Source organism: Trachemys scripta, chromosome 2 (assembly GCF_013100865.1).
Source record: "Trachemys scripta elegans isolate TJP31775 chromosome 2, CAS_Tse_1.0, whole genome shotgun sequence".
In the NCBI taxonomy this organism is placed as follows: Eukaryota; Metazoa; Chordata; order Testudines; family Emydidae; genus Trachemys; species Trachemys scripta.
This window is the reverse complement of record NC_048299.1, coordinates 81,929,669-81,947,364: the sequence shown is the minus strand read 5'-3', so window position 1 is coordinate 81,947,364 and position 17,696 is coordinate 81,929,669. Positions and strand designations below refer to the sequence as shown.

Sequence of the window (17,696 nt, the reverse complement as noted above, 5' to 3'; positions counted from 1 at the left end):
CACCCCAACATTGAAATATACAGTGGAGTATAGTGGGATCCATCTCCCACTTGTAAACTTGCAAGAAGCATCTGCCGAGGGCATCTGCTGTGGTGTTTTGTATGCCCAGTATGTAAGCTATTGATATTGATCTGGTTTCATATGCACCAATTCCAAAGTCTCACTGTTTCAGTGCAAGGGAAAGTGATCTTATTCCTCCTTGGCAGTTTACATAAAACATGCATGACATGTCTGTCGTTATCTTTATGTATTTGCCCCAGATAAGTGTAAGGGAATGGATACAGGCCTGCTCTAAGTTCAAGCAAGTTGATATGCAAGGTGGACTCCAGAGAAGACCACCTGCCTTGAACAGCAAGTGTCTAGATGAGCTCCCCCGCCCCCCACATCCATCCCAGGAGGGATGCATCTGTTATTACTGACTGAGATGGTTGAGCAAAGGGCACCCCTGTGCAAATATTGTTTTCTTCCACCAGAAGCAAGATTTCCTTCCCCCCCACCCTACCAAAGGCAAGGACAGTAGTTTGTTTAAACTTTGTTTGCTTGGTGAGTAAACAGTTCTGAGCCTCCCTTGGAGGCAGCACATGTGAAGTTTTGCATGATTTATTACTAAGGTGCCAGTTGCTATTTGTCCCAATAATTGAAGACAATTTCTGGCCAATATTTGAGGGCTAACTTGGACTATAGTGACTAAATTGGGTAGGGTTATGAACCTGCATGAAGGGACCAATGCTTCAGCCATTACTGTATCGAGGTCAACTCCTATGAACTCCAGACTTTGTACTAGAGTTAAGGTGGACTTTCAGATGTTTAATTGTAGTCTCGGTCTGAGAAATAGATATACTGCCCTCTGAATGGCAACTGAAGCTTTGTCAAAGGACCATCCTTTGAGCAAGCAATTGTCAAGGTATGGGAAAAAGTTTCTTGTTTGTGAAGATGAGCCACAACCACAGAAAACTTTGGAGAACACTTTGGGTGCAGACGAGAGACTGAATGGGAGCATCGTGTATTTAAAGTGCTCTTGACCCAGAGTGAAGTGTAGGAACCTTCTGTGGGAGGGGTGGATTGCTATATGGAAGTAAACATCTTGAAGGTCAAGGGCTGAGAACCAGTCCCATTCGGTCCAATGATGACACTGCTGCAAGAGTTACCATTTTGAACCTCTGAATCTTTATAAATCTGTTGAATAACCTTAGATCTAGAATAGTTCAACTACCATTCTTTTTTGGAACCAGGAAGTACCTGGAGTAAAATCCCCTACCTCTCTGTTGGACGGGAATTGGGTCTTTGGCACCCATATGCAGTAGAGTTGAATTCCTTTTGCAAAAGGTGTTCGTGAGAGGGCTCCCCTGAAGAGTGATGGGAAAGAAGGGAGGTAAGGTGAATGGAGTATCCTGTTGAAATGATCTCCAACACCCACTTATCCATAGTGATATGTTCCCAGTTCTGACAGAAATGAGAAAGGCGGTCTCTCCAAAGCAAGGGGGAGACAGATTGTTGCAGCAGATAAGAATGGGGATGGTAACTCAGTACCTCGCCTAACCCATCCAAATTGGTGTTTCGAAGTTGTGGGTTGTGAGGTTGATGTTTGACAAGTAGCTGGTCTCTTCTTCTGGATCATTGTAGTTTACACTGGGGTTTGTAATGTCTCTGGGAGGCAGGAAATTGGGTGGGATGAGACCTCTGTGCAGTCTGGGATTCACTGAAATTTTTTTATGCAAGGGTGTAAATTCCCAAAGAGCACAAGGTGGCTCTAGAGTCAAAGTATGCAGGGATTCATCCATTTTTTCTGCAAACAACTCTGAACCATCAAAAGAAAGATCCTCAACTGCATGACTTTCCTTAAAAAACCCGAGAGCTGAAGCCAGAAGGCCTTCCTTGTGACTACTGCTGTGGAGATAGAACGAGCAGCTCTACCCGTGGAGTCCAAAGAGGCATGCAGAGACGTTCTTGCGAGCACAATTGGCCTGCAGCAATGATCACCCGAATTACTCCATCTGCCTGTTGGAAGATGCTCAATAAAGGTATTCAACTTCGAATAGTTAGTATGGCTGTATTTCACCATGAGGGCTTGATAATTGACAATTCTAAGTTGTTAGATTGCCTATGAGCATGACTTATGGCCAAAAAAAAATCAAGATGCTTTAAAATCTTTGTCCTATGAAATCGATTTAATGTGGTGCTGTCTGCCATGTTCGTGCACAACGTCAACCAGAAGGGAGTTGGGGGATGGATGCAAAAATAAAAATTCAGAGTCCTTGGAGGGGATGTAATATTTTGTGTCCGTCTCTTACAGGTCCCCCCTCACTTGGTAGAGATGGAGCAGTCAGAGATAGACGGAGACTCTGTCATAACCAGGCAAATCTCCAGGGAACAAGAGATGGTCAGTACCGAGAACTCATCAGAAGAGATTCAGGCTTTTCTGTTACTGCTAAGTCCAAGGAAATGAAAACTGTTGCATATTGAAACAGTGGGTGGTACTGATGAAGCAAGGCGAGTAGAGGTAATGGTGGAATAAGGCACCTACGGTACCGAATGACCAGTAGGTGTCAGTTTGGTCTTTTGCAGAAGCAAAGTGCTGGGTACTGAGGTCCTAGTAGACTCTGTCGGTACAGATTTAGAAGAGCTGGTCTTTGCTCTTCTGCTCTGACTTGATAGTACTGATTTTCAAGAGTCAGAACCCTTAGTCCCTTAGGTTTGCCGATGGTCATGGTACTTGAGGAACCTGCAGACTCATGGGTACTAAGTTGGATATTGGTAGGTGCCGAAACAGGTGTTTGAATTGGATACCGTCTTTGAGGTAGATTCTCTACCATACGACTGGAAGATTGCTTTCTAGGGTCTTTTTGAGAGGATTCCGGAGACTTCCTCTTTGATGCTCAGGGGGAGTGCTGCATCAAGGTCAAAGCAGATGACCTGTTCTCAGACCGTTCTACAGGCGGGGCTGCTGGCCGGAGTCAGAAGCTAGTCGGCGCAAACCCTTCATCATAAGAAGATGTAGTTTAAGTTCCCAGTTCTTTCTTGCCCTCAACTTTAATTTCAGGCAGAAATTACATTTTGTGGGGAAGTGCAACTCCATAAGGCAGCGGACACACTAGGAGTATCCATCATTGACCAGGATAGCCTCTTGGCACGAAAGGCAAAGTTTAAACCTGGGAAGACCCTCCCAGGATTTCAGTTCCCCTGAAGGGAAGAAACACAGAAAAATAGGGGGAGGGACAATGGTCCTGGTCCTTATGCTAAAAGTGTAAGTAAAAAAAAAAATTAAGATTTTTTTTTTTTTAAACTATAAGAATTACTATAGCTAAGTAACAAAGGAAACTAAGAGCTCACGCTTTAAGAATCAGGAAAAATACAGTTGAGGTATACTCAACTTGGACTCTGAGGCTCTGTCTCAGGCTGAGGCAGCTGAGAAGGAATGAGGGTGGTTCGCCCTCGCAGCTCTATATACCCTTGGTGCAGGGCATGAGGCTCCAGGGCACGCATGTGCAGGGTTGAACAGACACGACTACCTAAAATCTCTGATCTGAGGCACACTCGGTGCAAGAGCACCTAGAATGGAGCACTCAGAGACACTACTTGAAGTAGTAGTGACTATAATAGGAATCATGTTCTTACTTTTACCAGTTTCCCTCCCCCCATAATCTCAAACTGGAAGAAAAAAAAAATCTGTCAAAACAATACCACATGTGACACAGGACAATTGTAGATAAATTGTCTACCAACCTCCATGCATATCCTTGGACATCACACTTAAAAGCTAAAACCTTCACACAATCAAGCACTTTTATTCATGTCACTAAAGTGACAAAATTATTTTAGATAAATCCAATTAATTTTTTTTAAATATTAAACTGATAAGGATAGTAGATAATGTTTTCACCCCTCAGCTCACAGAGAGCCGAGAAGCGATTATAACAAGTATGCTTTACTATTTAAAGAAGCGGAGTTAGATTCTTAAAGTTGCACATTTTAAAGATTATTTCAGTTGTTTCTAAGCTTACTTCATCTAAGATCTCTCTGTTTCTCTGTAGCAGTTCTGGTAGATCTTTGATCAGCTGATCAATGGTCTGGATGCCTCCCTGTTCAATAACAGACTTAGACTTCTGCAGAATAGACTGAGGAACACTATCACCAGACACATCTTCAATGGCAGCAGGCAGGTTGAGAGAAGCCAATACTCTGAGAAGGTCAATGTATTGCATTACAATTCGTACACCACAAAAATCACAGCATCAAAAGAATCATTTTGGTATCCAAATTAAACAGGCCGTAAGAACAAGAAAAAAAAAAGGGAAACAAACAGGAGCATAATGAAATCTTGGATAACAATTTAAAAACTGGAAAATTTTAAAGATTATTCAAAGGACATACTTAACCAAAAAAGCAATAGTTTAAACATTTTTAAAAAGGTAACTTAACTTGTCTATCATTTTTCCTTTGTATTTTAGTGTTTATAAAGCAAAGCAGTAGACTTGTAGACAATTTTAAGCAATATATGACAGTTTTGAACACAACTGTTATCTACTTTCATCCAAAACCCTGGCTTTATATTTAACTTGTATTTACTTTTTAAGTCAAATTCTTGTTTCAAGACATTGAAACAATATTCAACGGCTTGAAATATTCATTCATGCAGGGGAATAGTAGGGATTTTTCCTGAGCAAGCAACATCAGCCTCTACAGAACCTAAGTTTAATTTAAAAAAATGAAATCTCTAGCTTCATGCTTTGTTCATGAGGAAAGCCTTTAAAACCATGAGTTAAATGTAAAACTGCTGTTTTCTTATGTCTGCAGAGAAGAAACTCTAATGGCCCTGATGCTTCTCATAGTTTTGCCAAACTACTGCAGAGTGCTAGCCAATCACTACTGTGATTCAGATGCCTGCAGGAAGTAGGGAGACTAAAAAGAATTAGGTCCATTTCACTTCAACTTTGCTCTGGAAAACGAAGCAGACGCATACTGGAACCATTTAATGGGGAGGTTGACCAAACAGATTTGGAAAAAGGGATAATGTATTGGGACTCCCTCCTTGGAGCCACCAGAAGAAGTGATTCTCTGGCTAAAGCAAAAATTACTTGTCCGTACTGCTATATCCCTCTTCAGCCAAGCCATATACCATAGGGCAGCCACCAGGAGTCTTTGCGGTCAGAGGGATGAGAAGAGAGAATGTTCCTCCTAACAGCCACAGGTGGGGGCTTCAGTTTATAAGACACCTACTAACTGAAGATAAATAAAAAAATCAACGACACTCACAGGCAGACTGTAAGGACAGCACTGTGGCAGACAACTCAGTAACCTTCCATTTCCCAGAAGCTTAGGAGGGGAAGGAAATGGCTTCACATCTGGATGTTGCCCCTAAACGGTGCAGCCCTCAATCTTTTGTATCCATATGTGGCTAATCTAATTTAGACTAATTTAGTCCTCTGACTATTAGGTATCTGGTAAAATTTCCAAACCCTATTGAGTGGCAACCTGGTTTACCTCCTACAACAGAAGAAGTCTAATTATTACAGTATTTACTGGCCCAGTCCTGCAAGACCCTTATTGAGAAGTGCTGAGCCAATGGAAATTAGAAGTGATTTATCACTTTGCATGACTGGGACTTTATTTTAAATTAGTATTCACATTCTCCCCTCCAGAGATTTAAAAAAATCTGAACAAAATATTTAAATAAGTCTTCACTGAAGTGGATAAAAGTAAGGTTTTGATTATTCTGGACACACAATTAAAAAATGTGTTTTGAAAAAGATCAGAAGTCTGAATAACCACCACTCACCCATTTGCCAGATTGGTGGCTTCTCTCATCTGGGCTATTGATCTATTTACCAAGTCTGCCTTTCTCTGGTTGTAGAGGCTCAGAGACTGCTGCACTGCCAGAGGAACCATCTTCTCAAACAGATCTGTGATTGAGGCAGTATAATTATTTTAATGCAACTATAAAGGTGACCAAAAAAACATGGAGCTTCCTTATATCCTTTTGCTAAATCCTTAGAGATTCATCTAGACAATTACTGATAAAGAAATTTCACAAATCCAAGTTTCTAAACTGAGTGGGAAATACCACTGAGGAAAGTCAACATCTCTTTAGGCCTGGTACCAACATTCAAAACTTGCAACTTCAGATTTATCATAGAAGACTCATGGTAGAGGATACGTATAGGATTTTAACATATTGCATTAGGCAAGTTGTCGGATAAGAGCTCTTCAACAAAACTCCTTCAGAGGCCAGATTATTGTGCTTAATCCAAGCATTTTGAGATAGGACTAGTTCAGATTTGAATAAACTAACTTGAAATTGCAGATTTACCCTTTGCAGGAGCCTGTCAGTAATCTTTCTGACACTAAAACCAATGGCTTAATGCACAATACAACCTTTTCTTAACTGTTGTTCTTAGAGATGTGTTGCTCATGTCCATTCCATTCTAGGTGCGCGCGCCCACGTACGCAGTCGGAGATTTTTGCCTGAACAGTATCCATAGGGTCGGCTGTAGTGCCTTTGAGTGCCACGCTCATGCGTTGGTATATTAAGCACTGCCGATCCTACTCCCTCTTAGTTCCTTCTTTCCGGCAACTCAGACAGAGAGATAGGAGGGCAGGTAATGGAATGGACATGACCAACGAATCTTGAACAGTTACAAAAAAGGTAGGTAACCATTTCTTCGAGTGCTTGTTCATTCCATTCTAGGAGACTCACAAGGAGTATCCTCAGAGGTGGGCTCAGAATTCACAGTCTACCGGCTTGCAGTACTGCTCTACTGAAGCCAGAATCGTCCCGGGCCTGTTGAGTAAGTGCGCAATGGGACGTGAACGTGTGGATGGACGACCAGGTGGCCGCCCTACAGACATCCTGGATAGGCACTTGGGCTAGGAAAGCTACTGATGAGGCTTGCGTCCTGGTTGAACGCGTAGTTACAATCGCCAGAGGTGGCATCTTTGCCTGATCGTAACAGTGGCGAATGCAGGCAGTGATCCAAGAAGAAATTCTTTGAGCGGACACTGGACAACTTTTCATCCTGTCAGCCACCACAACGAACAATTGCGTCAACTTGCCTTCATAGAGGACTGTATAGGGCGGTTCCGAGGTAAATGCCCTGATCTCTGAAACCCAGTGGGCGGATGTTATCGCAACAAGGAACGTGACTTTACAGGACAGGAGAGAAAGCAGGAAGCCAGAGGCTCAAAGGGGGGTACCGTGAGCTGTGACAGCACTAAGATTCAGGTCCCATGGCAGAATGGGGTCCCTGATGTGCAGGTAATGGGGGGTGGGAGGGAGAGTTGGCCACGAACTGCAGGGTGTAGCCTGAAGATATTATGTCAACCACCCAAGGGTCTGAGGTCAGCTGCGACCAGGCTGACTGGAAGGGGCACAGGCAGTTGAGGAAAGAGCAGGAAGGTGGATCCTGGGGCACCGTCCTTGGGCGCATCCTCAAAATCCTATTTCTGGCTTCCTTGGCCTCTGGAAGAACCAGGCTAGGTTGAGGAACGGGAAGATGAAGGGTGACGCAGTTTAAATCCTTTGTTTCTGTCCTTCTTTCTGTAGGAGCTGGACTGGGGGACAACCCAGGGCCTCGACAGAGATGGACAGAAAGGCTTTCTAGCCTGCTGAGGGGTGTGAAGGCCCAAGGAATTGAGGAGGTACAGGAATCTTTAAGGTCATGGAGCTGTGCATCGGTCAGCTCCAAGAAGATCCCTGCTCCCTCAAACGGAAGGTCCTGAAGGGTAGTCTGCATCTCCTGGGACAGCCCAAAGGACTGTAACCAGGAGCTCCGCCTCATGACCACCACGAAGGCGACTATCCTGGCCGCCAAGTCCGTAGCATCCAAGGCCATCTGGAGGGTGTCAGCACCATTAGACATCCAAAATTGCAGGCTGTCCGTCAAATAAATTTTCCTGCCAAACAAGTCCAGCCTCTTGGCGTCTATTTTTCGGTGTGCTGCTTGCCTAGCCCTTTCACTGACGGCGGACACGACCACAGATCCCGCTGGAGGGTGACAAGTATTCAAACCCCTTTGCAGAGACACAGTACTTCTCTTCTGCCTTCTTGGAGTAGGCAGAATGGAAGAGGGGGTTTGCTACACAGACTTGGCAATTTTAAGGACCCCTGGTTGGACGGGCTGTGCAACCCAGGCCGGGGTAGAGGAAGGTATAACATTAAAGATTCCTCCGCTAGCTCCTTGACCTCCAAGTTCAGGTTTCAGCCATCCTTTTGAGCCTGGCCTGGCGCTCCTTGAAGTCGTCAGGGGAGCTGCTCGTTTGCAAGGGGCCTGCTACCACTTTGTCCAGAGACAACCAAGATATTGTACAGCAGAGGGAGGGGCGGCTTCCCCTTTCTCGTCCGGGAACAGCTCCTTTGGCATCGGGGCCTGCTGTGTCGCCCGTGTGGGATTTGGCACTGTGCTCCGACTCGGGTGCCAGCAGTGCTGGGGGCAGCTTGTCCGATCTGGCCTGGGAGGAACGGTGGGAGTATGGTACTTGTTATGCCGGTCCACCCCACAGGTTCCAGTACTGCCACTGAGCGGGCCATTGACCCTGCCTCCACACCACTGCCGCAGAAGCCAGGCCAGTCTTGCGAGCTGGTGGCGATTTGCCTTTTATAGGCGAAGGGCTGAACTCCCCTTCAGGCTTGGACCATTGCCTTTCCGGTGACCAGGGCGGAGCCATAGATATCAGAGTCTGCTGACTGACCCTTGTCAGCGACCAGTAAGGAGAGGGAAAGGACAGGTACCTGCCTGAAGAGTGTTCCAGGGAATCAGACCCGTGCTGCAACCAGGAATGATCCCGCACCAGGGCAGAATCAATGCCTGGGAGACCACCTAGGAGGTGGTGATCTGCACCGTGGCGAACTCTGGCGGGAGGCTCAACGGTACTATGGGTATAGGGATCGGCGTCGCGACTCATGTGTCGCGTGCCTTGTAGGTGGAGACCTTGGTGTCAGGGACCTGTCTCTTCTAATTGGGGACCGAGACTGCAGTCCGGGGATTAGGTACACTCTGCTGTTTTAGGGGCGGTCCCATAACCGGCTTGCCCATAGATGCTGGGGCCTTGGCCGGGTCTGTCGCTTGGCTTTGTGTCTGCGGTGCCCGGTTGGCCTGCTTGGCCACCAGGCCCACTTTGGGCATAGATGACCCCACTAGGGGCCAGTACACCCTGCCGCTCCCAGGAGTCGGGTCCCTGGCTGGACTAGGGGGTCTGACCGCAGCGGTACACCCGAGCAGCTCTGGAGCAGGCACGTGGCCTGACAGAGGTCCTTTACCCGAATCACCCTTTTTCTGCAGTGCCAGAGGGCCTGTTGACTTTGACAGTTTCTTCAGCACTGGGAGGTGGAACGGTTCCAGGAGGGTTTTGGTGCCGGTGGTGTGCTGCACGGAGCGCCGACATACTGGGTCGGGAGTCCAATCGAGAGGTCTCCGAGATGGGACGAAGCACAGCCTCCATGAGGAGGGCCCTCAAGCTGATATCTCGCTCCTTCCGAGTTCAAGGACAAAAGTTTTTGCAGACCTTGCACTTATCCTTTCGATGGGATTCCCACAAACACTTTAAACAGCTCTCATGGAGGTCACTAATGGGCATCAACCAGCTGCACGATCAACATGGCTTAAAGCCTAAGGAACGAGGCACGCCCCGCTCCGAGGTGAAGTCCCAGCCGGGACTCTAACTCCTAAAAACAACTACTCTAAGGTCTAACTAAGTACCTATCAACTAACAACAAAGGAGACAGAACAATGGCCTATAAGAACCCCTAACGTTCTAGTGATGCAAGACAAGGCGCTCTGACCAACCATCACGGGCAGTAAGAAGGAACTGGTAGGGCATAGAGTCAGCAGCGCCTAATATACCAATGCACGAACGTAGCACTCAAGAGGGCACTACAGCCGACCCTATGGATACCGCTAAGGCAAAAATCTCCGACGACTGTGCACATGGGCGTGCGCACACACCTAGAATGGAATCAACATGAGCAAGCACTTGAAGAAGAATACACTATTGGAAATTGAACTTTAATATTGTACATCTAAATCACAGAGCTACGATTGAACTTGGAGCACATAGTAATCTCATATACAGGTAAGATACATTTCACCTCTAAATCTGCTCTGAATATTTTGCTTACCAGTGAACTTCTGGCTGATAGGGACAACAACTGAGGTAGATTTCACAAGACTGGCTTTGCCAATGGGATCTAGATCTTTCAAGTCAGGAACCCGGTCATGATAAATGAAGTCATTGTCCTTCTTGGCAGCTGTAAGGGCGCGGTTGATTTTGTCAGCCAAATCTTTTACATTTACGTATTCATCATAACGAGACGCCACTGTTTTTACCAAGTCTGATGCGTGCTAAAAATCAAAATACGCACAATTACAATTCAAATAGTCTCTCCACCCAATCCTTTTCCCAGCAGCATTCCATCTCTAACACAAACAATATACAGTAAAACAGCTGATCTTAGTTAGCCAACTACAGTTATTGCAAAGGCATAAGATTCAGCATTAGCTGCTCCCTGCCTACTAAGGGAATATCCCCATCTAAGGATTTTGAGAAGAATTAGCAAAATTACTTCTTGCAATACAGTCACTGACTTTATATACAGTTCTGTCATTAATGGGATCAAGAGTCCTCTGCAGTTCATACTGAGGCCTTGTCTACACTACCACTTTACAGCGCTGCAACTTTCTCGCTCAAGGGTGTGTTTGAGTGCTGCACCTTGTGGAGGTGGGGGTTTTTAGCTCTCTCCCAGCGCTGTGGCAGCACTTTAACATTGCTAGTGAAGACATACCCTAAGTAATCTCACCAATAGTCTCCAAAATCCACAGAATTCAGTTATAATTTGGGGTAAAATTATTTCACAAGACCACTCAAAAAAGCTAACGCTATCTCAGCTCCAAGGACTAGGACTGAGTTGATTGTTCCTAGTTCAAGGAGCCTTGTGGCAGACGCTACAATATGTAGTTTCCTTTGTGTCCCCTTCCCATGTGCTGCTAAAGGTTCATGGGAGACACGGTGTACTTCCACCCCTGTTCTCCAGTTCTTGCCTGTTTCTCAAACAATGTGCAATAAAGAAAGGTTAAGAAACAGCTGCACACCTAGAGTTGGAGTTCTACAGCCATCTCCCTGCTACCACTGTCTGTCTACTAAGCCCCAGCTCAGACTCCGAAAAGTTGAGAATAAGGAACCTGAAACCCGCCTCCTCCACCCTGACCTGCCATCTACACCCGAGGAAAACACTGTTCACTCCCATTACTAACCAAAGGACACCTATTTCCCCTCCTTCCACCCCACCAACACCAGCCACAGGAGACCCATTCTCCCACTTTAACCCGCCTCTAGTAGCGCAGACCTCCCATTTCAAAAACCAAAGAAAATCATTTCCCTATTTGAACAACCAAATATCACACAGCCAGAGGCCAGAGAGCTGTCCAACCAAACAACGGTATTTATAAAACCCTTTCTACTTATGTCTAACATACTTACAACATTAATCAACCATTTAACAAGTATTTTACCTTAAGGGCACTTTTACAGTTTATAAAATAAACCATTTATAAATGGGAAGTGTGTTTCTTAAGCCATGCCTTGTGATTTTTAAACTGAAATATTTGAAGCAGGCCCGAAACAGTGGGTGGTGTTATATATTTAATCTAAATTAATACATGCCAAAGGTATTAACATAACTTAGTCACTATCCAACTTTGAATGGTTTTAAACAAGGTTTGAGATTTGGCATACAGAGACCTCAGTCTGTTTAGTACCATTGTAAACATCATTAAACATCCTTTTGAACCTTTTATTACAGCAATGGTTTTCAACCTGCGACCCGAGGACTGCTGGGGGTCCGTTGATTATGTTTAAGGAGTCCACGAAAGGGGACTATGAAAATAAAGTTTCAGATCCCAAAAAAGGCATTCAATTTTTCTGATCAATCAACAGTTTGTGTATACCCTCATTTATGGGTCAAAACCCAGAAGTATGGTTATCTTAGAAGCCCACAGTTTAGCGCCCTCTCTCATGCTGCATCACATGCCATGCTGAACAGAAGAAACATTCATAGTTGAATTCTGTTCAGTCAGTTTTCAGTCTAGGACTTCTATGGTAGTGGTCCAAAGACCATAAGCTGAATTTCCAAAGTGATCCATATCTCCATTCAAACTTTTTTAGGGGACCACAAATGGGGGGAGGAGGGGAGGTTGAAAGCCACTGTATTAAAAGATACAGAAAAACAAATTAAAGAATTTGAAGCATAAAGTATTAAGTGAGGCTTCCACTTTAACTACATCATTTGTTCCCTTTAGCTGGAAAGAGATTTTAGAAGGAAAAACCCCCTTGTGCAAAAAAGTATTTTAGATGGCATTAAAGATGGTAATAACTGTCCTTTTAGGGAAGAGAGAATAAGTTATTTGAGATGGACTGGAGTTGTGATTGTTAAAGTCCAATCCCATTTCCTAGAAGACAAAAACTAAATGGGGAAAGAAAAGAATAGCAAAGATAGAAAATGCAGGCTGTGTCTCTGGTCTTGACTCTCACTTGCAACCTCACTGCTGGAAAAACAGGTACAGCACACAGTATTATCAGCCACTCAAAAACTTGGCAAGCTTGTACGGCATCAGGCTGTTTAGGGCACTGCTTTTAGCTGCCTTGCTGGTCACAGGCTTACAGCAGTGAGGAAGGCTGCTAAGATTGGCTAAATCTCTGCTCTAGGTTTAAGGAATAACAATTGTTAAATGGTCACCACCTTATTAATAAGGAGAACAGACTGACAGTATTTTACCCTCCTCCAACTATTTGCTAATTGCTCATGATCCAGTGTAAAAAGAGAGTGAAGATACCATGTTTCCCTCAAATTTAGGTAGTTCTACACTTAAACAAAATATTTGCAAATACTACAAGAAGTCATCTCCCATAGCTAGAATCTAACAAACATGGACATAAAATTATATTTAATCCACAAAGTAACAAAGACCGCCAGATGTTTTTTCCTTATAGCTTATAAAGTTATGTTCTATGTCATTTATTACTGTGTGTGTAAATATACTAACTACATCATAGTTTCTTCCATTTCCCATGAATGTAGAAAGGAACCTTTCAAGCCCTGTCAATTACCAGATAAAGTATGCACAGCCATAACAGTCACAATAAATGTCATGTGACATATTTAATCTCCCATCCCACCAATGTGTATATCACAATGTGGTTCCCCCACCTCCCCACCAATAGAGCAAATAGAAGTTCATGGATAATGTAGACCTTAAAACAAAAACAAAAAACAACTCAGATTAATATTCCACTCTTAGCATCTTAAACACATGGGTATACTGAGGAACACAGTTACAGAGCCAAATTCTTCTCTCTACCACACTTCGAAGACCGGTGGACCTTATGGTTTGAAAAAGCCTTTGCTGTGACACTGACTGTATGTCACAACAGAGAACTCCCAGCCACGGAAGTAGATGCAGTGGCTAGAGAAAACATTTAAAAAAAAAAAATCAATTTGCATATTAAAAACAAGATAGTGGGTTTATCAGTAGAGCCAATATTTCAGTAAGTCCCAGATTGCACCATCCATCCTATAAAATTTGTTTCTTGTTTGCAATTATTGTCAAATGTATTAGTATAAGCTATTTTGGCAGAGGCAGGATCTTTAATTGTGAAGACGTGGGTGTCTAAGCATTTGTAATGCTACGAACCAGTCGGTTCAAAATAGAACTAAATGAGTTCATGGAGGATAGGTTCATTAATGGCTATTAGCCAGGATGCAAAACCATGCTCTAATGTTCCTAGGCTCTGTTTGCTAGAAGCTGGGAATGGGCGACAGGGGATGGATCACTTAATTCCTGTTCTGTTCATTCCCTCTGAAGCACCAGGCATTGGCCACTGTCGGAAGATAGGATACTTGGTCTGACCAGTATGGGCTTTCTTATGTTTTATATGTTCTTGTGGTGTCATACTTCCAAAGATCTGACTGAAATATATACTTCAGAATCCAGACATTTCTCACCATTCCAGTATGAAAAGTTCTTGGAACTTCCAAGAAGTATACAATGTGTGTATGGGGTGGGGATGGGGGGAGAGGGGGTTATTTTATTTTTTTAGGAAACTTGTCAATCTTAACGATCTGAGTTTTGCAACTAAAAGTATATAAGATGTGTCATAGGTAGAAATTAAAAAGGTCTTCCTACATTTCTTAAGAGTTCTGCCCCAACCCACCTGTAGTCTCCCGATTTCTTCACCAAATTTCTTCTGCTGCTTTGCCAGGATAGACTGGTGATACTCTGCATTGGCCTGCATAATGCAGTGCTTCGCAGCCAGAACAGGAAACACCTCCTGGAAATAAAAATACTGACCAGGGGAAAGTCCAACCACATAAACCACCACAGACAACATGGGATGCAGGAAGAAAAAGGAAGAAGAAAAGGAAATTAGAATCACCCAATTAATGGTTTAGATAGGTTAAAACATTAGAAGTAAATGTTAGAGATATGTGACTGCATGGATTGAATTCAGTCAAAATAAAAATATTGCTCTGGTAAAATTATTTCTATTATTTTATGTTGATTTGGGGATTGCATTTCATTTAATTAAAGCCATGAAGTCGCAACATTTACTTTACAAAGATTAGAAATCCAAACATGCATTAGAAAGAATAGTAGAGAGGACATCAAAGATCCCAAAGAACTTTCAAAAAGTATGAAATAATGTTTAGCCCTCTTCATTAATCAAGTCATCATACTTTAGAGGCTGACGTGATAGTTCTACATCTACTTTTTCCCCACATGACCATTAATAAGGATAATAAAACCATTATCCAGCAGAAACCACTGCAATAAGTTTTCATTTACAGTGAACCAAGATTTAAATAATTATCAGTAGACCTACAATAATAATAGTTCTACGGTCACACCAACAAAATAAAGTATATGTAAACCCCATTAGAAAGCGTTAGTTTGAAAAACAATTTTAGTAAGGAGTTAAATAAGCCATCCCTAAATATACTGTCACAAGTTAACCCAAAGTAACAGTTTTAAAAAAAACTGTATTTCAATATAGTATTTTAATACTAAAGTGAGTAGCTTTCAAAGAAAACTGAAGTGCGCTTCTGACAGCTGACAATACTTGAACTGGAAGGTTTTTTCTGGATTCTTACAGTTACTCAAGAATTCCCAGGTTTTCCCCCCCACCCTCCCATTGCTACAAAAGTGTGATCATAAAAATGCTTGAGAAACCATCTTAAAGATAATTTATAGAATGTAACACTCAACTAGAGTTATGTTAGTGTATTTTTTTTTTATTAGCATTACTAACCTTGGGCAAAGTGTCCTTATATTGACATTGTTTGAAAGCATCACCATAATAATCTGCAGCTTGATTAGCCAGTTTAGCTATGATAGCATCTTTCATTTTATCTGGAATTAAAAAATAACAAAAACAAAAAACATTAATACAAATGTTTCCATGAAAAGAAAGGTTACTCACTTGTAACGAGCTCAGGAGGGACTCTGCACATTCACACACAAGATGTGGTGGCAGTGCAGCTCTGACAATACAATGCTTTATAGCAGTATCCACTGGGGACAGAAGGGGCACTGCTATGAATACGATTAGGTAGACATGCTCTGGACCAAGTTTTCAAGTTCAGAATATTCAAGTAAGTTTAAAATCTCAATTGAAAGTTGCTATATTGCTAGTTTAAATTCCATTTACTGCTGTGTTGGGATGAAATGCCACACAGAGGTCTTCTAATAAGATTATTTAGCTAGAATGTCTATTTGAATCAATGTTGTATGCAGTGCAGTTATAGCTTTATCAGTCCCAGAATATTAGAGACACAAGGTGGGTGAGGTAATATCTTTTACTGGACCAACTTGTCTCTCTCACCAACAGAAGAGGGTCCAATAAAAAGCTGCTACCTCACCCACCTTGTCTCTCTGCTTGAGCCAAAGCACATAATAGATTGCTTAAATTATAATGATGCATCTGGGATACTTTTCAGACAGTTCTTTGTCAATATCTCCTTTATGTAGGAGATTGCCAACAAACGCTGTAACTACCATGAAAGACAACCTCTTTACTGTACGGAGGTCGGAAAGGGATCCATGCCTGTAAACCAGATTTCTCAGGAAGAAGGAAAGTGTCAACAAGACCTACAAATCCTAATGTGACTTGTCGCTGCCTGTGATTAGGAGGAAGATTTTACATGAACATTTTGGTTCAAAAGTGGGCCAGGAATATAGGTGGGCCAAATTTTACTGAAAAATATTAAATTGCACAAAAATATGCATGTTTTCACAGGCTGTATTTGGCCAAGAGACCATTCTGCAACAGCATTTTATTTCAACTTTTACTTTTGAAATGCATTTTGCTTTGAAATTTAGCACACCAAAAAAAGATTTAACACCTGATGATGTCCCAAAACTAAAAAGATTTTTTTTTTTTTTTTGTTTCCAAATGTTTTGTTTGACTCAAAACTTGTTTTTTGTTTCGACAAGAGGAAACCCAAAAAAATCAGTTTTGGTTCAAAGCAATTATTCTCTTTCCCTCATGTTCACCTTTAGCGAAGAATGTACTGGTAAGTTTTGGGGTGTATTCTACACAATGCATCCCAAGATAGTGGTCCCCCTATGTAATACTGTCAGCAGTCATGAATATAGCAAGACTGAGAGGCGTCCCTACTTATTTTTGGGAAGCTTCATTCTGGTCACCCTGCTTCTCACTGCAAGGAGGTGCTGCAGATGTAACATGAACAGGGTCTGCTCTAGCAACATACTTTAACACTGTAAATTCTTCATTTAGACATCCCTGACCGAGGTTATAAAAACTTAGTGTGCAGTTTACTAGTTGATACTTAAATTATTTTCAATCTCTCATAAGATGTTATTAGTTGATTTCCTTCAACTCTGCCTCTATGCAATATCCAAAATTTATTTTTATATTATAAAAAAATAAAAGCTAGTCCAATGCCATGAATCTACAGGAATGACATTGAAGCATTTTATCAAGGAAAATTAAATTGAAAAACAGAATTCAAGTCATTCTAGTAGTCTAGTAAATAGCGCTCTGTGCCACATGCAAGATCTGGGATAGATTTCCAACATGAACGTGGTCACTTATCAGGCAGCATGCTCAGTCCTGGTAAGAAGAGAAAGACGGGATGATGAAATGGTACATCTCACTTCTCAAAATCAAGTCACAACCTGACAACTGATATTCACTATGAGAAGAAGAGTTAAGTTTTCACACAATCAGTACTTCCATTACAATGAAAAGAACAGTTGAGGAATGAATGAGGCAGTTCTGAAAGGCCCACATGATACTAAACTTCATTTCTCAAATTAATAAGTCAAAATCAAAACATTTTGTGGAAGTTTTGAAGAACACTTAAGTACATTTGTAAAATGTAAAGTTATACCTCTTGTCGCTTTTAAGAAAAACACCTCTTGAGCTTGAGCCAACATAATAAGACTAAGGGTTCCAACTGTATCTGGAGAGATGTCCACTGTAGGATCTCTATTCAACGCAGACAAGACTGTGTCTTTAATGTGTTGGAAGGCACCACTAGCAAACTGAACCAAAGCAAAAATGAATAAATTATTCTTCCTGTATTTTAAACAAACTTTTACTTATAGAAAAGGTACAGCATAAACAGATGTCTGTGAAACAAACTTACTTTTATAGTTAACAGCAATGCAGAGACCAGAAAGGACAAA

The 17,696-nt window shown here is 42.4% G+C and overlaps 1 protein-coding gene across 2 annotated transcripts in view; it reads right to left on the bottom strand.

Moving 5' to 3' along the window:
* PDCD6IP (programmed cell death 6 interacting protein) overlaps positions 1 to 17,696 on the bottom strand; it is a 51,234-nt gene that overhangs the window by 17,462 nt on the left and 16,076 nt on the right. The window contains exons 5-10 of one of the 2 annotated variants that reach the window (XM_034761077.1): positions 17,399 to 17,552; positions 15,295 to 15,395; positions 14,200 to 14,331; positions 10,112 to 10,334; positions 5,777 to 5,900; positions 4,002 to 4,179 (exon numbers count right to left, since the gene is read on the bottom strand). In XM_034761077.1, the coding sequence (XP_034616968.1) occupies positions 4,002 to 4,179; positions 5,777 to 5,900; positions 10,112 to 10,334; positions 14,200 to 14,331; positions 15,295 to 15,395; positions 17,399 to 17,552 (912 nt within the window). The remainder of the gene's footprint in view (positions 1 to 4,001; positions 4,180 to 5,776; positions 5,901 to 10,111; positions 10,335 to 14,199; positions 14,332 to 15,294; positions 15,396 to 17,398; positions 17,553 to 17,696) is intronic. The other variant, XM_034761078.1, reaches the window with a different exon arrangement.